General features: G+C 36.2%; 1 protein-coding gene across 1 annotated transcript in view; it reads right to left on the reverse strand.

The window, feature by feature from the left end:
• Window positions 1-7,973: 7,973 nt before the first annotated feature.
• The window catches only part of LOC143027041 (uncharacterized), a 41,773-nt gene continuing 23,380 nt past the window's right edge, over window positions 7,974-26,366 (reverse strand). The window contains exons 11-18 of the mRNA XM_076187903.1: window positions 23,194-23,313; window positions 22,799-22,915; window positions 21,635-21,885; window positions 14,973-15,080; window positions 13,424-13,618; window positions 10,989-11,102; window positions 10,390-10,555; window positions 7,974-9,525 (exon numbers count right to left, since the gene is read on the reverse strand). Of these exons, the coding sequence (XP_076044018.1) occupies window positions 9,512-9,525; window positions 10,390-10,555; window positions 10,989-11,102; window positions 13,424-13,618; window positions 14,973-15,080; window positions 21,635-21,885; window positions 22,799-22,915; window positions 23,194-23,313 (1,085 nt within the window). The 3' untranslated portion in view covers window positions 7,974-9,511. The remainder of the gene's footprint in view (window positions 9,526-10,389; window positions 10,556-10,988; window positions 11,103-13,423; window positions 13,619-14,972; window positions 15,081-21,634; window positions 21,886-22,798; window positions 22,916-23,193; window positions 23,314-26,366) is intronic.

Genomic DNA, 26,366 nt, shown 5'->3' on the forward strand with positions numbered 1-26,366 from the left:
CGAGAATTTCATTTTATGAGTTTTTTTGTGTGTAAAAAATAACTGCGAAGGAGTTGCATAATCTTGCTCCTCGTCTAAAGTTTACGAACAACTGCTAGGGACCAGATTTTAATGCTGGTGTGACAATATGTAAACTAAGCCATTCATGCATCGATATCTTGATTGCTTGAGTTAGCAGTATTGTCTAAGACGTTCTAACAGTCTGATTGGAGAAAGGGTGGAGGAGGAGAACATTTCATTGGTTCACGGAAGTAAATTCATATCCTTAGGGGAGGCACTTAGTTGTAACAGTAAAGATCATTGGACTAAGAAAGTCGTGACGTCGGTGCAGAGGTGGGAATGCAGCTACAGGAAGAAACTAAGAACTCTAGAAGTGATTACAGAAATAGAGGATCTGAACATAGAGTAGCAAATTGGGAGGTAGAATCAAGCTCGATTGAAATAACCTTCAATAACTTCTGAAAGGGATATGACGAAGATTCATTGTAATTCAAAAGTTGGTATTCTACCAATTACACTATATGTTTGGCTCTAACGAAGGTTAGAAGAAGAGGCTGATATACAAACAGGAAACACTTAGCTGTGGCCGGACTTTATATTCTTGCCTTACTCACTCGAACACTCTCAAAGCGCCTTGTAACTTATATAAAAAAGTTAGTCAGTTAATTTGTACGCTGTTGGTCATCAGATATTAGTCATTATCGGGTATATCTGCATAAACTGAGGTTGTGTTGGTTCATCTCTGCAATACTTTAACATCAACAAGTGGGGCAGCTTCCTGCATTATATAGAATAAGAAACATATTGTGTGAGATCTATAGAACATGTGCAGTATAGTCAGTGTCATGAGACATCCTGTTTTCTACGGGATCGTTCCGTATTCTACGGGACCCTTCCGTATTTTAAGCATTTGTACTGCGTCCCATATCGACCCTCCTCGAGGCGCCTTTTGTTTAGTATTCTTAAGGTTGAGCCAACAGTCAGTCATAATTATGTGCTGAATAAGCTCACGTGAGGAGCAACCGAGTGTGGAAGTACAGTCACAAGCAAATATTTGGACTCGCGCTACAGTTCTCACAATTTCAATATGATTTTTTCTCCAGTATGTGATATATTTTCATATGTAGTATTTAGCTTGTATTTAGGCAATTTCCTTGAATAGACCAAGAAAGTTGTCAAAATTATGCTCGTGACTACAAATCAATTACAAAAGCGTTTTGTGATTTATGATAAGCAACGATGGCATGGTACTCGTACCAGATCGGAACAACAAAAAATAGTTAAACGGAAATATACTTTTAGAGCAGAGTGACAAAAAGATAAGGATTTTAAGCAGTGGCTCATCCCCCAGGACAAGAAAACTGAGTGTGTGTATTTACCTAGTTGTATTTTACGGGAAGGGGAGCTATGCTCGTGGTGTCCCGTCTTCATATCTCATTTTATCTAAACTATTTTTAAATTCATGTATTCTTTTTGCACACACCACTTTCTCATCTAACTTGTTCCAACTGTCTATTACTCTGTGAGGAAAGCTGTTCTTTTTCAGATCTCTTCTATAGCTGTCTTTCTTGATTTTCTTTCCGTGCCCTCTTGTGTTTCTATCATCCCATTTTATCAGATTCTCTCTATCAATAATTTCTATGCCTTTCATGATTCTGTAAATAACTATCAAATCTCCTCTCTCTCTTCTTTGCTCTAGTGTCTGTAGTTCAAGTTTTACTAGTCTCTCTTCATATGATAGTTTTGAGAGTGTTGGTACCAATTTTGTAATTGCTCTTTGTATTCTTTCAATTTTTTTTATACATTTTTTTGTACTTGGTGATCACATCGTTGCAGCATATTCCAATCTTGGTCTTATCAGAGTGGTTAGAATTTTCTTCACAATTTCTTCATCCAGATATGTAAATGCCACTTTAATTGTTCTTATTACATTATAAGTTTCTCCAAAAATCTTATTTATATGTTTCTCAGGTGACATATTATTCATAACAATGACTCCCAGGTCCTTCTCATTTTCTACTTTTTTTATTCCTTCTTCTCCCAATTTATATGATCCTGTTATTCTGTTTTTGCTTTTTCCAAATTCCATTATACTACACTTTTTAGTGTTGAACTCCATCTCCCACTTCCTACTCCATCCCCATACTTTATTTAGATCACTCTGTAGTGACTCACAATCTTCTTCCGTGTTCACTTTTTGTTAATAGTTTTGCATCATCTGCAAAGCAGCTCATATAACTTTCAATTTCTTCATCCATATCATTAATATATATAGCAAACATTATTGGGGCCAGAACTGTTCCTTGTGGAACACCGCTTATTACGTCATCCCATTTTGAGTGTTTCTCTCTTATCACTATTCTCGTTTTTCTTTCTTGCAAAAAGTCTTTCATCCATTTAAGCAGTTTGCCCTGTATTCCTCCTTCAGTTTCTAATTTCTTAAGCAACTTCTTATGTGGTACTTTGTCAAAGGCTTTTTTTAGGTCTAGAAATGCGCAATCAGCCCATCCATCTCTTTCTTGTATTATATCTATTAGCCTTGAATAGAAACATATTAAATTGGTGACGCATGATCGTCCTTGTCTGAATCCAAATTGCCTTGGATTTAGCACGCTGTTTTTTCTTGTTTTTTTTTTATTTTACCCATTTACTTTTGATAATTCTTTCACAAATTTTTGCTATTGTACTTGTTAGAGAGACTGGTCTATAATTGATAGGGTCTTCTTTATTTCCTCCTTTATATATAGTTACTATATTTGCTTTTTTCCAATCTTCTGGAACTTTTCCTTCTTTCAAGGAACTGTTTATTATGCTATGTATTTAGTCTGCCAGTTCATTTCTGCATTCTTTCAAAATCCAGTTTGCTATTTCATCTGGTCCATGCGATTTTCTAACATCAAGATTACTCAAGTGTTTCATTATTTCATTCTTTGTTACTTCTATTTCTTTCATAGGGGGGACTTTCTCTTTCCATTCGATCTCTTCCGGTTGTATATTCTCCCTTGTAAACACTGATTTAAAATGCCTGTTCATAATTTCCGCCATTTCTATTTCCTCTGTGCATTCAACTCCTCCTTGTCTTAATTTCTCCAAATCTTGTTTGTTTTCAGTTTGTTGTTTACAAATCTGTAGAATAGTTTTGGTTGATCTTTACATTTTTCTATGACATCTTTTTCATATTTTCTCTTTTCCTCTCTGCACGCTTGTACATATTCATTTCTATAACAAGTATATATTTTCCATTTTTCAGGTCTTTTGTCTTTAACTCCATTTGGTCCAAGCTTTGTCTCTTTTGTCATTAACTCCCTACAACTTTTGTTGTATCAGCACTTTACATATTCTTTTTCTTGTTTTTGTCTTGGGACATACTTTTCCACTCCTTTTTTTTTTTTTTTTTATAAATTTTTGTCAAAATATTCCATTTCTTTTCTACTGTTGTATCTTCTTTGTGTATTCGTTCCCAGTTTTCATTTTGAAAGAATTCTCTTATTTGATCAAAATTTGTTTTTTCATACATCAATCTTCCTTTTCTATATTGTTCATCTCTTTTCATGTGTTTTTTCTCATTTAGTTGTCTGGTATTCTATCTTTTCCACTATTTCAGGTTCTGATGTGATTATTAGGTCTAGTCTCGATGGTTATTCCTCATTTCTATACCTAGTGTTCTCCTGAATCCATTGTGTCATTATGTGGTCAATAATCATCTCAAGTAGAACATTTCCCCATGATTCTTCTCCACCCTTTACAGTCATCTCTTCCCAGCAGATTTTTTTGCAATTGAAGTCGCCCATCATAACTATTCTTCCTCCATCTTCCATTATCTTGTTTAGTGTTATTCTTGTGTCTTCTAACATACTTTTATGTTCACTCTCTTCCCACGAGGCTGTTTTTGGGGGCATGTAGTTTATTACAAACTTTCTGCTCTTCTTATCTCTGTCTTCTACTTCTATCATAATCATCTCTACTCTATTCTTTCCATATGTGACACTCTTCACGTTTATATCCTTCTTAGTCAGGAACATAACTCCACCCCCTTGTTTTATCTCTCTGTTTCTAATCCAATAATTATATGCATTGTGTCCTATGCTATTGGGTGGTAGTGGACCTTTTAATTTTGTCTCTACAATTCCCATTATGTCCGGTTTTTTTCCCTTCAGATACTCGTTCAGTTCATTCAGACCTGTTATTAATCCATTTATATTTGTGCAGGACACTCTTAACTTTCTGTTATTTCCATTGTATTCTCTGTTTCTTTTTTGTTTCTCTCTGTTATGGTCCATTTCCTCAATTTCATATTCACTACTCTCCAGTAGAATTCTTTTTCTGTCTCCGTTCTGGTCTCGTTTTTTTATTTAGCTTCTTTCCTTTTCAATTTTTCTTCCTCTCTTTCCTCTTTATCCATCCATTTAAGCAGTTTGCCCTGTATTCCTCCTTCAGTTTCTGATTTCTTAAGCAACTTCTTATGTGGTACTTTGTCAAAGGCTTTTTTTAGGTCTAGAAATGCACAATCAGCCCATCCATCTCTTTCTTGTATTATATCTATTAGCCTTGAATAGAAACATATTAAATTGGTGACGCATGATCGTCCTTGTCTGAATCCAAATTGCCTTGGATTTAGCACGCTGTTTTTTTTCTAAATATTTTACCCATTAATTTTGATAATTCTTTCACAAATTTTTGCTATTTTACTTGTTAGAGAGACTGGTCTATAGTTGGTAGGGTCTTCTTTATTACTTCCTTTATATATAGGTACTATATTTGCTTTTTTCCAATCTTCTGGAACTTTTCCTTCTTTCAAGGAACTGTTTATTATGCTATGTATTTAGTCTGCCAGTTCATTTCTGCATTCTTTCAAAATCCAGTTTGCTATTTCATCTGGTCCATGCGATTTTCTAACATCAAGATTACTCAAATGTTTCATTATTTCATACTTTGTTACTTCTATTTCTTTCATAGGGGGGACTTTCTCTTTCCATTCGATCTCTTCCGGTTGTATGGTCTCCCTTGTAAACACTGATTTAAAATGCCTGTTAATAATTTCCGCCATTTCTATTTCCTCTGTGTATTCAACTCCTCCTTGTCTTAATTTCTCCAAGTTTTGTTTGTTTTTCAGTTTGTTGTTTACAAATCTGTAGAATAGTTTTGGTTGATCTTTACATTTTTCTATGACATGTTTTTCATATTTTCTCTTTTCCTCTCTGCACGCTTGTACATATTCCATTTTTCAGGTCTTGTCTTTCTTCCATTTGGTCCAAGCTTTGTCTCTTTTTTCATTAACTCCCTACAACTTTTGTTGTATCAGCACTTTACATATTCTTTTTCTTGTTTTTGTCTTGGGACATACTTTTCCACTCCTTTTTTTATAATTTGTTGTCAAAATATTCCATTTCTCTTCTACTGTTGTATCTTCTTTGTGCATTCGTTCCCAGTTTTCATTTTGAAAGAATTCTCTTATTTGATCAATTTTTTTTTTCATACATCAATCTTTCTTTTCTATATTGTTCATTTCTTTTCATGTATTTTTTCTTATTTAGTACTAGTTCTATCAATATGTGGCCACTTTTACTTATTGGTGCCTGGTATTCTATCTTTTCCACTATTTCAGGTTCTGATGTGATTATTAGGTCTAGTCTCGATGGTTCTTCTTCATTTCTATACCTAGTGTTCTCTTGGATCCTTTGTGTCATTGTGTGGTCAATAATCATCTCAAGTAGAGCTTTTCCCCATGAGTCTTCTCCACCCTTTACGGTCATCTCTTCCCAGCAGATTTCTTTGCAATTAAAGTCGCCCATCATAACTATTCTTCCTTCATTTTCCATTATCTTGTTTAGTGTTATTCTTGTGTCTTCTAACATACTTTTATGTTCACTCTCTTCCCACGAGGCTGTTTTTTGGGACACGTAGTTTATTACAAACTTTCTGCTCTTCTTATCTCTGTCTTCTACTTCTATCATAATTATCTCTACTCTATTCTTTCCATATGTGACACTCTTCACGTTTATATCCTTCTTAGTCAGGAACATAACTCCACCCCCTTGTTTTATCTCTCTGTTTCTAATCCAATAATTATATGCATTGTGTCCTATGCTGTTGGGTGGTAGTGGACCTTTTAATTTTGTCTCTACAATTCCCATTATGTTCGGTTCTTTTTCCTTCAGATACTCGTTCAGTTCATTCAGTCCTGTTATTAATCCATCTATATTTGTGTAGGACACTCTTAACTTTCTGTTATTTCCATTGTATTCTCTATTTCTTTTTTGTTTCTCTCTGTTATGGTCCATTTCCTCAATTTCATATTCACTACTCTCCAGTAGAATTATTTTACTGACTCCGTTCTGGTCTCGTTTTTTTCTTTAGCTTCTTTCCTTTTAAATTTTTCTTCCTCTCTTTCCTCTTTATTCATTTCTCTTTTTATCCATACCTTTTTATATTGTTCACTTGCTGCTAGCTTCCCTGTTTTTGCTAAGATATTCTCTGCTGTTGTTTGTGATCTGAATTTAATCTTAATTGGTCTGGTCTTACCTGTACTATACTTTCCGAGTCTAAACTTCTCTTCAATTTGTTTCATTATTTTAGGTTGATCTTCCTGAACTAATTCTAGTAATCTGCTTATTTTTTCATTTTCCTCATTGATTCAGTGGTTCTATCTAGGTTATGTTTCTCTTCCATTCCTAATATAATTATACATTTCTTTATATCTGCTAAGTCTCTTACAATATTCTCCTTCTGTCTCATCACTTTGATAACTGAGTCTTCAGTTTGTTCTTTCATTTGTTGTTTAATTATATCAGTAAATGCAACTTTACTGTTTTCCTGTATTTTTCTCCACCCCTGTGCTTCTTTTGCTATGGCCTCTTTTTAATTCTTCATTCTCCTCTCTTACTTCTTTTAACTGACTTTTTAGTTCTTCTATTTCATTAGTTAAGTTTTTGTTCGCCCTCTCTAGTTGTTCCAATCTTTCAACCCTTTGCGCTATTTTTGACATTCTACCGAACCTAATCTCCCAATGTTTGTTCATTTGTTCAAGTTTTTGTTCTAGTCTTGCCAGTCGGGGGAGGTTGGTATCCACCCCCCCCCTCATTAAATCCATGGAAATTATTATCCTCACCTTCTATTGTGCTGCTCTTATCTATGTTTCTAATCTTTACATTTTTGTTAGTCCCTTCATCGTCACTAAATTGCTCTGGCCCGCGCTTGTTTACATGGCGTCTGCCTGCCTGGACCAAGTCCTCTCCTTCCTCATTGCCTTCCATTTCCCTCAGTAATCCCTCCCCTTCTCCTTTTTCCTCACTTTCCCACTACACCACGAGTAATCCCCTTCCCTGCAAATACAATAGGTACTTCCTTTGCGTTGAGATCCACGAAAATTTAACTTTTTCTTCAGGACGTCAATCCTCGCCGTCTGTCCGACATAAGTGTGTGTGTGTGTGTGTGTGTGTGTGTGTGTGTGTGTGTGTGTGTGTGTGTGTGTGTGTGTGTGTGTGTGTGTGTGTTTGTGTTTGTGTGTGTGAATGAACTCTGATATTTTCAATAACGTTCTATTTCTTCTTTGAGGGACAATGGATAGAATTTCACATATGAAGTCTTCAGGAATTCTCCAAACGGTATAAAACGACCTGTAACATATAGGTGAGGAACCTATGCCAGGACGCGTGTAGCCATAGCCGGAGCCGTAACCTTTCCCTTATGCTCTTAAGGGACTGCTGGGACAAACAATAGTCACTGCTAAGAATTAGAGAGTTGTGCGGGATTTGAACCCACAATTAAACTCCACCATCGTAAGAAGTATTGCAATTATAATCAGCTTGAACTTTTGCATTCATTAGTCGTCTGTATGGCGCTCAACTCCTCTTTCAAAGAAGTTTTCAGACGTTCCCAGGTCACTCCTTCCAGATGCATTTAGAAGTGGAAGAGTCTGCCATTTCCGTGCAAAGCTCGGAGACTCTTGTGGTAGGGAAACACAAAAACGAGAATGAATGCAGTGGTAATTTATTCAATCCTCACAATGAAGAGTGCATCACAGAAGTGCTGTATGTCAAGATGAACATTTGCAAAGGTTCTGCACGGTGGTAGTGCCCCATGTGTTCTTGTACGATTCTGAGTAATGTCATTCTAAAGCTTTCTAGGTTATCTTGCACAGTGTAACAAGCTGCCGCTCAAATATTTGGGGATTTGTTTTTGAAATCTTATTTTATTAGATAATATGTAATTTTTTTTTCTAATGCTTCTAACGGAAAAATTCTATAAAAAATCCCCGTGTTGATATCAGTAACAGATACAATCTGTACAATTAATAGGGAGCGATAGAAAGAACGTCAGTCATAAGTGAGTGTATTTTATATGTTGTCCGTTATTCATACTGTATGTGGATTTTACCTGTACAATTGCGTGTGCATTAGTATATTACTAGTGTGTGTGTGTGTATGTGTGTAATTCACCATGGTCATGGATCACATGTTGGACTCGTGATCGACAGTTACTTCCCTCTCAGATGAGCTCAGAGCTCATGTATATCTATGGGTAATGCTGTGACCTGACACGCACACAAGTCCCCGCCCACGACAGTTGGAGTAAAGACTCACAGCACAGCGATACTGAAATTATTTCAGCCCTGGGCGGGATTCGAATTCGGGCAGCTGTAGTAGCAGTTGGGAACGCTACCACTGCGTCGGCGAGTTGTGTATGTGTGTTCGTGTGTATGTGTGTGTGTGTGTGTGTGTGTGTGTGTGTGTGCATTTGAGTACCTTAAATTCGAAACAAATGTAAGTGGCTTTGAGTTATTCACTTCTTTTTCATGAGGCCGATTAACATAGTTTTGGTGACCGTTACTAATGTTATGTTGAAAACACTAACGTCGTATGATGACCACCTTGTGGTCCGCTTTTGCAAAGAAAGTCTCGTTAAAGGTAGCTCGTGGTCTGCTCCGACAAGTGTACAGTAGGTTCGTTCAGTGGGCCAACATAAGAGCCAATTGGGTGGTCATAAAATGACGTCATAGTTAACGTAACGTTAGAAACGCCCGTTAGACGGAAAGTTCTAAATCAACCTTCGTGTTATGATATTAACTCTGTCAAAATTTAGATTCTGCAATTGAGCATTAAGGGATGGGTATGACTGATTAATTTTGCTGATTTAGATGGTAGATTTTTTTCCAGGTGTTATGATTATGGATTGACTTGTTAACGTGTTTGTACACAAAAAATACCCTGTCAATTTAAAACCGTATGACTTGCCCAACATCGAAAACTCTGAAGTAGGGAGGGGTACTTCAAGATAGAGCCAGATGAAAAAACATGCTGGTACCGCTGACAGGCGTACCGCCTGCTACTGGGAGCTAAAGTAAGAGGAAGTAAGAATGTAGTATTGCTGTTTGTTGTTGAAAATGCTTCATGCATTGAGAGATGCATAAAGCATGGGGGTCTTGTTCCAATCAGCAGAGAATATATGGGTTTTCCATTCCATCATCGTTTGGCAACAGTGGTAGTATTGGTATCTGTTTTTTTTTTTTTTCTTAAGCAGAACATTCTGTGGGAAAAAATATTGAGGTTAGTTTTATTTCCACTTCAGTAATTGTACGTGAAACATTCTTGTTTTCGATAGTTGTATACTCTGTACCTGAAGACTTATATGTATTGGATGAATGTACCTATTCATAATCTTTAGAAAGGATAAATATTCTTTTTTGTAAAAAGGTGGAGCCGGAAGTCCGAATAGAAGGGATACATAGGCCGCGTGAATATCAAGAGGCAAGGATGTGTTGGCCATTGATATCAGGTGGGACTTTGGAGTGAAAAGTGATGATGGCGTGCTTTGTAAAACAAGGATTTAGGGAGTGTCAAATGATCTTCCCTGTATCAAATGGGCCAGATGCAATGTTTTTAACCAAAATAATGTGGTGGGGGAAAAAGCGAACCTTCATCTCTAAGGATCCGAGATGGGTTTTATTTATTTTGTACGTAGTATGTACTTTGACTCTGCCATGTGTGTGGTAATGGCTATAATAATAATGATAAGAAAAATGAAGAAAGTCGTCATAGTAACTCTTGATTATCACGAATATGAAATATTTTTCTAACGTGAAACCCTAACTTGGAAATAGGACCCTTAGCGTCTAACTATCAGGCACTTTGTTTTCTAGTTATTTGTTTGTTTTATAAATTCTAACAAGTCAGTGATATTCTATAAGTAAACAGTTGCAACCTCAGAGGATCTCCATATTTTCCGAGGAAAGGTTCAAGCCATTTTATAGGAGAAACAAAAGCATCCACAAAGGGGGTAAGAGACTTTCTCACTCTGCTTCAGTGGTTGTAAGGTGAAGAAATATCAATACAATATGACAAATTTTCTGGTAATGGGGACTATGATAGTAGCAGGGTTCGATGAACTTACCACGATTAATTGTGCCTCCGCTCATGACGCAGTCTTTATTATAGGCATTGAGGAGATACGCCCAACACTGATCCGTCTGGCAGGGCAGACAAGCACACATGGACCTTTTGCAGGCGTCTACGTAGTCAGTGTTGCTAAGAGAAGTCCCACTGCATCCAGCGTTATCCTGCGAGAGGAGTTAGAAGGACAAATAAACTCATACCAGTGGAGTAATCTGAAGCGTGCTGGTCTCGTATTTGCCTTGTTGTGGGTTCGAATCGCCATCTCTTCTCTAATACCCAACAGTGATAATAACCAGTCCCAACACTCCAAGTGCATAGGGAAAACGTGAAGGCTTCGGCCACAACTACTAAGCGCCTCCTGGCGCACGCTCCTCACCACCAACTTGTATAAAGGAGTGTCGGCGTGACTCGATGTCGTCATTGAAAAAGGTACGTGCAATGTGGATATATACGCTAGCAAGTAAACTTTCATAATATGTACATGTGCATCAACATGTCTATATTTATATCTATACTTAACTCAAATACTTAGAAAGGGAAAATAGGGTGTCTGAGTCAGGAATGCGTGTGTTTTCTTAAAATGACACTTATGCGTACGTAAAGGTCTTCACAGTTGTTCTCTATTTCGGTCATCTCAGTTTCGGTAAAGGACGAGCAGTTGCGCCCATGGGGTTGATCATCTTCCGTGCAGGTTTCGCAGGGATCCTGTGACTAAGAAATATAATCAGGTTCGTGAATCGATCACAGCAGAAGGAAAAAGAAAAAAGGTTGTGTGTCTGGACTAATTTAGTACTATGGAATGCTGTTGGATGGTTGGGTGCGAGTGAGGGGACTACTAAAATGGTTCTTGACATTATATATGAACTATATATGTATATATATATATATTTGGGATAAAGGCCATTCAGAATACATGTTCTGTTAAAGTCGACAGCAGTTACAGCATTATTCAGTTTGCAGTTTGCTTTTTCAATTTTTCTAACGGTGATCCGATTTTCGTAGGCGAGGGTACTAAGTAAGTTTCTAAAATCCATATTATGGATTTTAGAAACTTACTTAATACCCTCGCCTACGAAGATCGGAACACCGTTAGAAAAATTGAAAAAGCAAACTGCAAACTGAATAATGCTGTAACTGCTGTCGACTTCAACAGAATATATATACACATTATATATGCATATATATATATATATATATATATATATATATATATATATATATATATATATATATATATATATATATATATATATATATATGCCACACAGGAACCCACTGTCGGAGAAAATAAACTTCGAATAAAGAAGAATCCTATATTTCGGCTATCAACTGTAGCCCTCTTCAGGAAAGTACATAGGGTAGAGTACAGAGGGGACTTATAAGCTACAGAGAAGAAGAAATGTGGACAGATGACCTCACTCAGGCGCGGGGCAAACTGGGGTGGCGGAGGAGGGAGGGGGTGAGGAGAGGGGGGGTTGTAAGGTTAGTACCAGCTTGTTAACTGCTGCGCGTGAATTGATGTCAGGTGTCCACTGCCCTTTAGAAATATTAATATTATGGCATTCCTCAATTAATGCTGATTCGACTATTTTCCTCCTGAAACCGCAGTGGGACTTGAACACTAATCTGGCCTTACCCCAATCGAAAGAATGATTCTTATTTTTGACATGAAGAAATACAGCCGAATTTTCTTGCCCATACCTAATTAACCTTTTATGTTCTGCCAATCTAGTGTTCAAGTCTCTCCCGGTTTGACCCAAGTAAACCAAATCACAATCTTTGCAGGGCAAACAATAAACACCAGGTGACTCAACTTCCTTCGGTTTTTGTTGAACGTTCACAATTTGCTTACGCACGGTGTTAGGATAGTGATAGGCAATAGTGAGACGTTCATGAGGAAACAACTTAGTAGAAGAACTGATGGTATTATTGAATGGAATTTTTAAAATGTCCTTAAAGGAGCGGTGAAAACTTGAGGGGACGGAAGTTTTAAAATGGTTGGCCCTAGCCTTACTGAGGGCTTGGTCCAGAAACCAAGGTGGATAAGCCAACTTCTCAAGTTGACATTTGATCCCCTCAATCTCATGGTCCAGAAATTGAGGACGGCAAGTCCTGAAAGCCCTCAAGAAAAGGCCAGAGGCAACACTTTTCTTAACATTGTCAGGGTGATTGCTAAAAAAGTGAAGGTAACTCCCTGAGTGGGTGGGCTTACGGTACACTGTAAAGAATAAATTATCATCAGTTCTTCTTATCAAAATATCCAAGAAAGGGATTTGGTGTCCTTCTTCCCATTCAACTTTAAATTTAAGATTCGGGGTCAATTGGTTCAATTTCTCATGGAACACTTCAAATGGGCCCCAACTGTCATCCCACGCCGAAAAGATATCGTCTACGTACCTGAGCCAAATCATTTCGGGTGGTTTGATGCTGGGCAAAAGGGTACACTCAAAATACTCCATGTATAAAATGGCCAAAACAGGAGACAAATTAGAACCCATACTGCAACCGAATTTTTGACGGAAGAATTGGTCTTGAAACCAAACTGCAACAGTTTCAAGACATTTTCCCCCTCCCTGTCAACAAAATTCTTGCTTTAGTTCGCCTTTGTGTTTCTTCAAATGTTTTTTCCTTTCAAGACCAATTCTTCCGTCAAAAATTCGGTTGCAGTATGGGTTCCAATTTGTCTCCTGTTTTGGCCAATTTATACATGGAGTATTTTGAGTGTACCCTTTTGCCCAGCATCAAACCACCCGAAATGATTTGGCTCAGGTACGTAGACGATATCTTTTCGGCGTGGGATGACAGTTGGGGCCCATTTGAAGTGTTCCATGAGAAATTGAACCAATTGATCCCGAATCTTGTGTGTTACTTATATATACTGTCTATATCTCCCTTACTGTATTCCCTTGATGATGTCTTAAATAGACGAAAACGTTCGGACTACGTTTCTTATTTACCAGTGTTTTTTCTGCATATGTATGTATGTATGTGTGTGTGTGTGTACAAACGTTGACATTTTCAGGGAATCTTACCTTCCAGGAGTTGACGAAATAATCAATTGTGTTGTAGTAGGTGCTGTAAGGCCAATAATAGTAATTTGTCTGAGGTGTCAGATCTCTGTAGGTAAAACCATTATAGGCGCCGCAGAGACCGTGAATCCTGGAAAATCTTGCCCAAGTAGGAGCATAGATACGTATAGTTGGGTTGAAGCCTTTCCCGTACTGAACCTGGAAAGAATGAGAGGACGATACGGTCAGACCAAAAGTGAAGAAGGCAAAACCATATGTTTGGGCTGAGGGATCTTTCAAGTTGAAGTGAATAGTCGCAGTAGTGGTAGTGAGGGTAGTAATAGTAGTAGTGGCACGAAACTATGTTCACTTGTTCAGATATATCAATGATGTTGATGGGGACACAAGGAAAGCATGAGAGGCTGGCATTGGACTCCAGATCAGGGCCAAGATCTCTTCGTCAGCTTCAACTGCATTTACTCCACTTTCATGACTGCTGGAAAGCAGCGGCTAGTTCCTTCATCCTACTACTGCTATAATCCGATGACATAAAAAACAGTCCCACACTAATACAATGTATATATCATTCCTTTTTTTTGTTTTTTTCTTTTTTTTTTGTTACTAAAGAGATCTACGGGAGGGCCCGAGAACCGTTGACAGCTATTCTGGAGCTGTGGGTATCCGGTCAATGAAAATCGTGATCAATTATCATTATTATTAATCCGTTATACCTTGTTACGGTTGAGCAGTAAGGGAAAATTAATAGTTAAAAGAAAGTGAAATAAATTCTACAAGACAACATTTGAAACATATTGATCGTGATTCCTTATTATGATATGTCCCTTAGCGCAATATAAACTTAGTTACTCAGCCATCTGCAATAGACCATACGATAAGAAAAAAAAAAGAAGAAAAAAAAAAGAGGGTTACACCAAGTCTTTAGAGGTGGTTGTTGTTGTAGTAGTAATAGGGGTGGTGATAGTAGCGATGATGATTGTAGGGGTGGTGGTAGATTCGTTTGGAGTCATGGTAGTGATGGTAGGACTGGTGGTGGTAACAGTAACATCAGTAGAGGTAGTAGTGGTAGTGACGATAATGACGAAGAGACGATACTAGCATAATCAATAATGTTAAATTTAGCCAGTGATGGTAATGGTGACAATATTACCAGTAATTCATAATCAACATAGAGAGCAACTATGGATAGCAATGATAACTCATCACAGAAATAGTAGTACCATGCCCTTGTTAGTGTAAGTGATGATAATGATTATACTGCATCTAATACAAGACTTACTTGGTTACTTGGATACCGGCTGTTGCAAACCTTTGACTCACTATACAGCAGTACTGTTATGAAACAGTGCACTGAACATGACACTGCTAGTTCAGTGTACATTAACTGTACACTGATCAAGCTAAGGTCTTGAATTGTGGTCTTATAAAAAGATCAGCGTCTCCTTCTTTCTCCCATAGTATATCGTTAAGAATATCACGAGGATTATGTACTGATAGAAGAGGGAAATAAGATAATAACATACCGCAAGATTTAAAAATGTGGCGAATAACATACCACAATATCTAAGAATGTGACAACAACGATGGCGTTGGCTGTTTCGTAGATGAAGGGATGGTTGTAGTGGCCGTCGATGGGAAACTCAGTCACAGGGTTTCCGTTGACCTGAAAATGAGAGAAGACTGTATGTATATATATATATATATATATATATATATATATATATATATATATATATATATATATTGTCACGATACTACCCCTAGCCAGGTGACACGATACCCCATTCGAGTGTCAAGATACCCATTCACCTAAATGACACCCTTCAAACTACCCTTATTCTTCTATTTCACCATTTGTTCGAAGAAACAAGCAGTCTGCCTTCTCCCCCTCCCCCCACTTAGGTTGTTTCTCAGCACAGCGATAATTCATTCGGCCGACCACTGGCCAAGACGTCAGCCTAGATCGACTATATAAGCCAGACATTCCCAAAACTCAGCAGACTCGCCTCTAGCTTAGCTGCCAGCGCCTGCCTCCTCTGAATTGGACAAAGGACGACTCGACGTTCCAAGTTTCAATCTTATCCTTTATCAATCTACAACATATCTCACTCCCTCATTCCCCATTCTTTCTGTATATATTATATGTTAGGATTAAGATTATATTTTGGTTGGTTATTGTATCTCTTTGATTATATTTTTTACTGTAATATTAAATGGCTAACACTGTCCTCTGTCTTTCAGCATACCAATAGTCTGATACGTTTTCATGACCCCATTCTAACTTTGTTGTGGCTTGGGCACTCGGTATGCCCTTACAGTTAACAAGTATCTTTCCAACATTGTCATAACTAACTAACTATATATATATATATATATATATATATACTGTATATATATATATGTATATGTATATATATATATGTATATACACACACATATATATATATGTATATGTATATATATGTATATGTATATATATATGTATATATATAAATGTATATATATGTATATGTATATATATATGCATATATGTATATATATGTATATGTATATATTTATATGTATATATGTATATATATGTATATGTATATATATGTATATATTTATATGTATATATGCAAAGTAGACCACTTGGAAAAAATAAACTAACGAAGCAGAGCGCTTTCGTATATTACATCTTCAGTGCAACAAGTACTTGTTGCACTGAAGATGTAATATACGAAAGCGCTCTGCTTCGTTAGTTTCTTTTTTCCAAGTGGTCTACTTTGCATAAATGAACACACGTACCCGTGTTCTTATTAGCATATATATATATGTATATAGACACACACACACACATATATATATATATATATATGATATATATAAATGTATATATATATACATATATATATGTATATATATTTACATATACATATATATATATATATATATACATATATATGTATATTTATATACATATATATATGTATATATATATATACATATATATATATATGTATATATATACATATATATATATATAAATATATATATATATATGTATATATATAGCATGAGAAATCACATAAACTCGTGATTCTAAATATGCGGAAAAACCACCATGGAAAAAAGAAAAACTGATGACCAAGCGCTTTCGCATATTCAACATCCTCATACATAGAAAAGAAAAAGTACACAAGAATATATACAAAGAGTATGAGGTCAGGGAAGGAACCAGGAGAGGTTGCGAGGATCTAATGTCAACCTGACCCGTTCGCGGCAGCGGACGTGTGGGCTACTACTTTTTTCACAATAAAATTGTCTAACTTATACATCTGCAAAGAAGCTCATATAACTTTCAATTTCTTCATCCATATCATTAATATATATAGCAAACATTATTGGGGCTAGAACTGTTCCTTGTGGAACACTACTTATTACGTCATCCCATTTTGAGTGTTTGTCTCTTATCGCTACTCTCATTTTTTTTCTTGTGTGTGTGTGTGTGTGTGTGTGTGTGTGTGTGTGTGTGTGTGTGTGTGTGTGTGTGTGTGTGTGTGTGTGTGTGTGTGTGTGTGTGTGTGTGTGTGTGATTCAGAACGTTCTTAGATCATATGCTGGAAACTAGATCAACAGCTATAACCCTCCCGGATTAGAGCTCTGGGCTCAATATGGCCCGATCTATGGGTAATACTGTGATCTTACACACACAGACACACACACACACACACACACACACACACACACACACACACACACACACACACACACACACACACACACACACACACACACACACACACACACACACACTTTTGTCGGATGGACGGCGAAGATTAGAGTTCTGAAAAAAAGGGAAATTTTCGTGGATCTACGCAAAGGAAGTACCTATTGTATTTACAGGGAAGGGGATAACTCGTGGTGTCGTGGGAAAGTGAGGAAAAAGGAGAAGGGGAGGGATTACTGAGGGAAATGGAAGGAAATGAGGAAGGGAAGGACTTGGTCCATGAGGCCAGACGTCTTGTAAACAAACGGAGGACCGATGATTCTGGTGATGGGATTAACAAAATTGTAAAGATTAGAAATATAGATAAGAGCAGCACAATGGAAGGTGAGGATAATAATTTCCAGGGATTTAATGAGGGTGGGGGCGATACTAACCTCCCCCGATTGACAAGACGAGAGGAGAAACTTGATAAGATGATCGAACATTGGGAAGATAGGTTCAGTAACGTAACCAACATTGCGCAGAGAGTTGAAAGATTGGAAGAACTAGAGAAGGCGAACAAAAATTTAACTAATGAAATAGAAGAAATAAAAAAAAAACAGTTAAAAAAAGTAAAAGAGGAGAATGAAAAATTAAAAAGGAACAATAAAGACAATAAAGAGGCCATAGCAAAAGAAACACAGGGTTGGAGAAAAATCCAGGAAAACAGTAAAGTTGCATTTACAGACAAAATTAAACAGTAAATTAAAGAACAAACTGAAGACTCAGTTATCAAAGTGATGAGACAGAAGGAGAATATAGTAAGAGACTTAGCAGATGAAAATAAATGTATAATTATATTAGGAATGGAAGAGAAACATAACCTAGATAGAACTTGAAGAATCAGTGAGGAAAAATAAAAAGTAAGCAGTTTACTAGAATTTGTCCAGGAAGATGAACCTCAAATAATGATACGAATCGAGGAGATGTTTAGGCTCAGAAAATATATTACAGATAAGACCAGACCAATTAAGATTAAATTCAGGTCACAAACAACAGCAGAGAATATCTTACCAAAAACAGGGAGGCTAGCAGCAAGTGAACAATATAAAAAGGTATGGATAAAAAGAGAAATGAATAAAGAGGAAAGAGAGGAAGAAAAATTGAAAAGGAAAGAAGCTAAAGAAAAAACGAGACTAGAACGGAGTCAGAAAAAGAAGAATTCTACTGGAGAGTAGTGAATATGAAATTGAGGAAATGGACCATAACAGAGAGAAACATAAAAGAAACAGAGAATACAATGGAAATAACAGAAAGTTAAGAGTGTCCTACACAAATATAGATGGATTAATAACAGGACTGAATGAACTGAACGAGTATCTGAAGGAAAAAGAACCGGACATAATGGGAATTGTAGAGACAAAATTAAAAGGTCCACTACCACCCAATAGCATAGGACACAATGCATATAATTATTGGATTAGATACAGAGAGATAAAACAAAGGGGTGGAGTTATGTTCCTGACTAAGAAGGATATAAACATGAAGAGTGTCACATATGGAAAGAATAGAGTAGAGATGATTATGATAGAAGTAGAAGACAGAGATAAGAAGAGCAGAAAGTTTGTAATAAACTACGTGCCCCCAAAAACAGCCTCGTGGGAAGAGAGTGAACATAAAAGTATGTTAGAAGACACAAGAATAACACTAAACATGATAATGGAAGATGGAGGAAGAATAGTTATGAAGGGCGACTTTAATTGCAAAGAAATCTGCTGGGAAGAGATGACCGTAAAGGGTGGAGAAGACTCATGGAGAAATATTCTACTTGAGATGATTATTGACCACACAATGACACAATGGATTCAGGAGAACACTAGGTATAGAAATGAAGAAGAACCATCGAGACTAGACCTAATAATCACATCAGAACCTGAAATAGTGGAAAAGATAGAATACCAGGCACCAATAAGTAAAAGTGACCACATATTAATAGAACTAGAACTAAATGAGAAAAAATACATGAAAAGAAATGAACAATATAGAAAAGGAAGATTGATGTATGAATTTTTTTTTTATAAAATAAGAGAATTCTTTCAAAATGAAAACTGGGAAAGAATACACAAAGAAGATACAATAGTAGAAGAGAAATGGAATATTTTGAAAAAAAGTTGTAAAAAAGGAGTGGAAAAGTATGTCCCAAGACAAAAACAAGAAAAAGAATATGTAAAGTGCTGGTACAACAAAAGTTGTAGGGAGTTAAAAGACAAAAGAGACAAAGCTTGGACCAAATAGAAGAAAGACAAAAGACCTGATAAATGGAAAATATATACTTGTTATAGAAATGAGTATGTACAAGCGTGCAGAGAGGAAAAGAGAAAATATGAAAAAGATGTCATAGAAAAATGTAAAGATCAACCAAAACTATTCTACAGATTTGTAAACAACAAACTGAAAGCAAACAAGATTTGGAGAAATTAAGACAAGGAGGAGCTGAATACATAGAGGAAATAGAAATGGTGGAAATTATTAACAGGCATTTTAAATCAGTGTTTACAAGGGAGAATATACAACCGGAAGAGATCGAATGGAAAGAGAAAGTCCCCCCTATGAAAGAAATAGAAGAAACAAATAATAAAATAATGAAACACCTGAGTAATCTTGATGTTAGAAAATCGCATGGATCAGATGAAATAGCAAACTGGATTTTGAAAGAATGCAGAAATGAACTGGCAGACAAAATACATAGCATAATAAATAGTTCCTTGAAAGAAGGAAAAGTTCCAGAAGATTGGAAAAAAGCAAATATAGTACCTATACATAAAGGAGGAAATAAAGAAGACCCTACCAACTATAGACCAGTCTCTCTAACAAGTACAATAGCAAAAATTTGTGAAAGAATTATCAAAAGTAAATGGGTAAAAAAAAAATAAAAAATAAAATAAAAAAACAGCGTGCTAAATCCAAGGCAATTTGGATTCAGACAGAGACGATCGTGCGTCACTAATTTAATATGTTTCTATTCAAGGCTAATAGATATAGTACAAGAAAGAGATGGGTGGGCTGATTGTGCATTTCTAGACCTAAAAAAAGCTTTTGACAAAGTACCACATAAGAAGTTGCTTAAGAAATTAGAAACTGAAGGAGGAATACAGGGCAAACTGCTTAAATGGATGGAAGACTTTTTGCAAGAAAGAAAAATGAGAGTAGTGATAAGAGACCAACACTCAAAATGGGATGACGTAATAAGCGGTGTTCCACAAGGAACAGTTCTGGCCCCAATAATGTTTGCTATATATATTAATGATATGGATGAAGAAATTGAAAGTTATATGAGCTTCTTTGCAGATGATGCAAAACTATTAAAAAAAGTGAACACGGAAGAAGATTGTGAGTCTCTACAGAGTTATCTAAATAAAGTATGGGAATGAGGAAGTGGGAGATGGAGTTCAACACTAAAAAGTGTAGTATAATGGAATTTGGAAAAAGCAAAAACAGAATAACAGATCATATATATTGGGAGAAGAAGGAATAAAAAAAGTAGAAAATGAGAAGGACCTGGGAGTAAATTTTATGAATAATATGTCACCTGAGAAACATATAAATAAGATTTTTGGAGAAACTTATAATGTAATAAGAACAACCAAAGTGGCATTTACATACCTGGATGAAGAAATTGTGAAGAAATTTCTAACCACTCTGATAAGACCAAGATTGGAATATGCAGCAACGATGTGGTCACCAAGTACAAAAAAATGTATAAAAAAAAAACTTGAAAGAATACAAAGAGCAATTACAAAATTGGCACCAATACTCTCAAAACTATCATATGAAGAGAGACTAGCAAAACTTGAACTACAGACACTAGAGCAAAGAAGAGAGGAGATTTGATAGCTATTTACAGAATCATGAAAGGCATAGAAATTATTGATAGAATCTGATAAAATGGGATGATAGAAATACAAGAGGGCACGGAAAGAAAATCAAGAAAGACAGCTACAGAAGAGATGTGAAAAAGAACAGCTTTCCTCACAGAGTAATAGACAGTTGGAACAAGTTAGATGAGAAAGTGGTGTGTGCAAAAACAATACATGAATTTAAAAATAGTTTAGATAAAATGAGAAATGAAGACGGGACACCACGAGCATAGCTCCCCTTCCCGTAAAATACAACTAGGTAAATACACACACACACACACACACACACACACACACACACACACACACACACACACACACACACACACACACACACACACACACACACACACACACACACACACACACACACACACACACACACACACACACACACACACACACACACACACACACACACACACACACACACACACACTCACTTGCCCACCAGAGTTAGAGTGCAGGCTCTCAGTGAAACAATGCAATTCACAGCAGCGTCTGCTCTCTGCCTCAACAGTCCTTAAAGCGCAGTAGGTGACGGCTTCAGTCGCAGCTACTCAGCGCTTCTTGGCGCAGAGTCCTCACCACCTATTAGCATTGAGATCTTACCTCAACGTGTCCTCCTGGTCGAATCGTGACCACAGAATACCAGCTGTGTCTGATCGTAAGGACGTCGTTGCAAGACAGAGAGTTGCTGAATGGAAGGGAACATCTCTTGAAGGACAGGTAGATAGCGTTGATACTGTAGTAACTGGGGTTGTAGTAGCGACTTACAACTAAAGTAGAGTTACAGTAAGCGTCGTAGTGATATGTGACATCATCGAAGGTCTTATAGTGGGACCCAATGTAGCAGTAGGGACCTGGCATCGGAAAGATGAAAGAATAAGTCATCTGGAGGGAGATAGCCCTACGAAAATCTCCTATAGGTTTTCAAAGTCTTTACTAATACTGCTGTAGCATGATGAGACAAAGATCAATATCATCAAAGGCATTAGAGTAAAAAAAAAAAATCAATGTTTGATAAGCTGGAAAAATTAAGTATTATTTCTATGGGAGATCTTGCAAAATTGGCTATTGGCTTTCAAAGTTAATACTGCATAGGCATGGTGGGATATGACTCGATATCATAAAATACATTAGAATTCAAAACACATAAAGTTAAAAAAAAGAAATCCAGATTTCACAAGCTGGAGTTTTTTCAGTTTCTGTTCCTAAATTCATAGAAATGATGCTATGATTTTTTTTTTTTTTGCCATTGCAAAGTTACTTGTCAATTATCTATATACTGAAACAGGCTTCCAGTGACTACTTTGAGAGTAACGTTTACTTCCCAAAGACCATTATTTCATACCTAAAGTGACTGGACGTTAAAGACATTTGTTTCAGTAAAATAAAATATACTATTTTTTAATGCAAAATGTATACAGTTCTTCTGGGATGGTATGAGCAAACGTTGGAAACGTGAAGTTAGAAAAAAATAGTTTATAGTTTTTAGTTTGTGAATTCTTTAGGAAGTTTAAACTTACTCAAAGGAGAACCGAAAGACATTAGAGATAACAATCTGGTCAATTTTTGCTTTGTTAGTTTTGATTTCAGGAATTCTGTCTTTGTGAGCAACTTTTAGATTCCATTTCTTTATATACAAGTCCTGGGCATCAAGGATTGTTGTTCATCCTATTATGATTCTATCTTATTAGAATAAGGACAATGAGAACAACAATGCTAAAAGGAAAAAACAATGATAATGTACAAAGAAGTAATATTGTGACTCACAATTGGTCGTTTCGGTACAGCTGTCTACCCATTTCCCTTCGACGCACTGGAGAGCGAGACAAACACTTGGATATATATGGGATCCATTCACGTACAATTTGCCTCTGTAGTAACAGCCTGTAATAATGATGAGGATATGCGTGAACATATCACCTCATCTGAAAATCGTCATCTGTGCATATGATGATGTGTCACATCCTGTCAACTAAAAATTTTATACATCTGCAGAAGTTCCTAATAATCTCTCTGAAACGTGAATAGAAACCACTGGGCACATGAGAAGGCTCTAATTGAAGCAAAATCTAAACAACAACAACAACAACAACAACCAAAAACAACCTTATTTTGCATTATATGAACGTGTATGAAGACGTTTACTGGAAGATGAAACTTACAGGGACATGTGTCCTTCGACTTCTCAATGACCTCATTATAGCAGACCTTAAGTATACACTTCATGGCGTTCAGTTCCACAATACTGCCGTACTTATAATACTTCCCATGATCCTTGCAACCTGCAAGCAAAGTAAATTCGCATGAATGCATGTAGATGTACACATACTTACATATGAGAGTAAGCTTATTACGTATGTGATTCACCATGGTCTTGGATCACGTGCTGGACTCGTGATCGACAGCTATTACCCTCCCAGAAGAGAGCTCAGAGCTCATATATGACCGATCTATGGGTACTGCTGTTACTGTGTGTGAGTGTGTGTATGTGTGTGTGTGCGCGTGTCTTTGTATATTTACCTAGTGGTATTTTACGGGAAGAGGAGCTATGCTCGTGGTGTCCCCTCTTCATATCTCATTTTATCTAAACTATTTTTAAATTCATGTATTCTTTTTGCACACACCACTTTCTCATCTAACTTGTTCCAACTGTCTATTACTCTGTGAGGAAAGCTGTTCTTTTTCACATCTCTTCTATAGCTGTCTTTCTTGATTTTCTTTCCGTGTCCTCTTGTATTTCTATCATCCCATTTTATCAGATTCTCTCTATCAATAATTTCTATGCCTTTCATGATTCTGTAAATAACTGTCAAATCTCCTCTCTCTCTTCTTTGCTCTAGTGTCTGTAGTTCAAGTTTTGCTAGTCTCTCTTCATATGATAGTTTTGAGAGTGTTGGTGCCAATTTTGTAATTGCTCTTTGTATTCTTTCAAGTTTTTTTATACATTTTTTTTGTACTTGGTGACCGCATCGTTGCTGCATATTCCAATCTTGGTCTTATCAGAGTGGTTAGAAATTTCTTTACCATTTCTTCATCCAGGTATGTAAATGCCACTTTGGTTGTTCTTATTACATTATAAGTTTCTCCAAAAATCTTATTTATATGTTTCTCAGGTGACATATTATTCATAACAATGACTCCCAGGTCCTTCTCATTTTCTACTTTTTTTATTCCTTCTTCTCCCAATTTATATGATCCTGTTATTCTGTTTTTGCTTTTTCCAAATTCCATTATACTACACTTTTTAGTGTTGAACTCCATCTCCCACTTCCTACTCCATTCCCATACTTTATTTAGATGACTCTGTAGAGACTCACAATCTTCTTCCGTGTTCACTTTTTTTAATAGTTTTGCATCATCTGCAAAGAAGCTCATATAACTTTCAATTTCTTCATCCATATCATTAATATCTATAGCAAACATTATTGGGGCCAGAACTGTTCCTTGTGGAACACCGCTTATTACGTCATCCCATTTTGAGTGTTTGTCTCTTATCACTACTCTCATTTTTCTTTCTTGCAAAAAGTCTTCCATCCATTTAAGCAGTTTACCTGTATTCCTCCTTCAGTTTCTAATTTCTTAAGCAACTTCTTATGTGGTACTTTGTCAAAAGCTTTTTTTAGGTCTAGAAATGCACAATCAGCCCACCCATCTCTTTCTTGTACTATATCTATTAGCCTTGAATAGAAACATATTAAATTAGTGACGCATGATCGTCCTTGTCTGAATCCAAGTTGACTTGGATTTAGCACGCTGTTTTTTTCTAAATATCTTACCCATTTACTTTTGATAATTCTTTCACAAATTTTTGCTATTGTACTTGTTAGAGAGACTGGTCTATAGTTGGTAGGGTCTTCTTTATTACCCCCTTTATATATAGGTACTATATTTCCTTTTTTGCAATCTTCTGGAACTTCTCCTTCTTTCAAGGAACTAATTATTATGCTATGTATTTTGTCTGCCAGTTCATTTCTGCATTCTTTCAAAATCCAGTTTGCTATTTCATCTGGCCCATGCGATTTTCTAACATCAAGATTGTTTGTTTTTCAGTTTGTTGTTTACAAATCTGTAGAATATTCTTGGTTGATCTTTACATTTTTCTATGACATCTTTTTCATATTTCCTCTTTTCCTCTCTGCACGCTTGTACATACTCATTTCTATAACAAGTATATATTTTCCATTTTCAGGTCTTTTGTCTTTCTTCTATTTGGTCCAAGCTTTGTCTCTTTTGTCTTTTAACACTCTACAACTTTTTTTGTACCAGCACTTTACATATTCTTTTTCTTGTTTTTGTCTTGGGACATACTTTTCCACTCCTTTTTTTTATATAATTTTTTTGTCAAAATATTCCATTTCTTCCACTGTTGTATCTTCTTTGTGTATTCTTTCCCAGTTTTCATTTTGAAAGAATTCTCTTATTTTATCAAAATTTGTTTTTTCATATATCAATCTTCCTTTTCTATATTGTTCATCTCTTTTCATGTATTTTTCTCATTTAGTTCTAGTTCTATCAATATGTGGTCACTTTTACTTATTGGTGCCTGGTATTCTATCTTTTCCACTATTTCAGGTTCTGATGTGATTATTAGGTCTAGTCTTGATGGTTCTTTTTCATTTCTATACCTAGTGTTCTCTTGGATCCATTGTGTTATTGTGTGATCAATAATCATCTCAAGTAGAACATTTCCCCATGAATCTTCTCCGCCCTTTACGGTCATCTCTTCCCAGCAGATTTCTTTGCAATTAAAGTCGCCCATCATAACTATTCTTCCTCCATCTTCCATTATCTTGTTTAATGTTATTCTTGTGTCTTCTAACATACTTTTATGTTCACTCTCTTCCCACGAGGCTGTTTTTGGGGGCACGTAGTTTATTACAAACTTTCTGCTCTTCTTATCTCTGTCTTCTACTTTTATCATAATCATCTCTACTCTGTTCTTTCCATATGTGACACTCTTCACGTTTATATCCTTCTTAGTCAGGAACATAACTCCACCCCCTTGTTTTATCTCTCTGTTTCTAATCCAATAATTATATGCATTGTGTCCTATGCTGTTGGGTGGTAGTGGACCTTTTAATTTTGTCTCTACAATTCCCATTATGTCCGGTTCTTTTTCCTTCAGATACTCGTTCAGTTCATTCAGTCCTGTTATTAATCCATCTATATTTGTGTAGGACACTCTTAACTTTCTGTTATTTCCATTGTATTTTCTGTTTCTTTCTTGTTTCTCTCTGTTATGGTCCATTTCCTCAATTTCATATTCACTACTCTCCAGTAGAATTCTTTTTCTGACTCCATTCTGGTCTCGTTTTTTTCTTGAGCTTCTTTCCTT

The sequence above is a fragment of the Oratosquilla oratoria genome, chromosome 7, assembly GCF_046742065.1.
Source record: "Oratosquilla oratoria isolate Oo_2021 chromosome 7, ASM4674206v1, whole genome shotgun sequence".
Classification (NCBI taxonomy): domain Eukaryota; kingdom Metazoa; phylum Arthropoda; class Malacostraca; order Stomatopoda; family Squillidae; genus Oratosquilla; species Oratosquilla oratoria.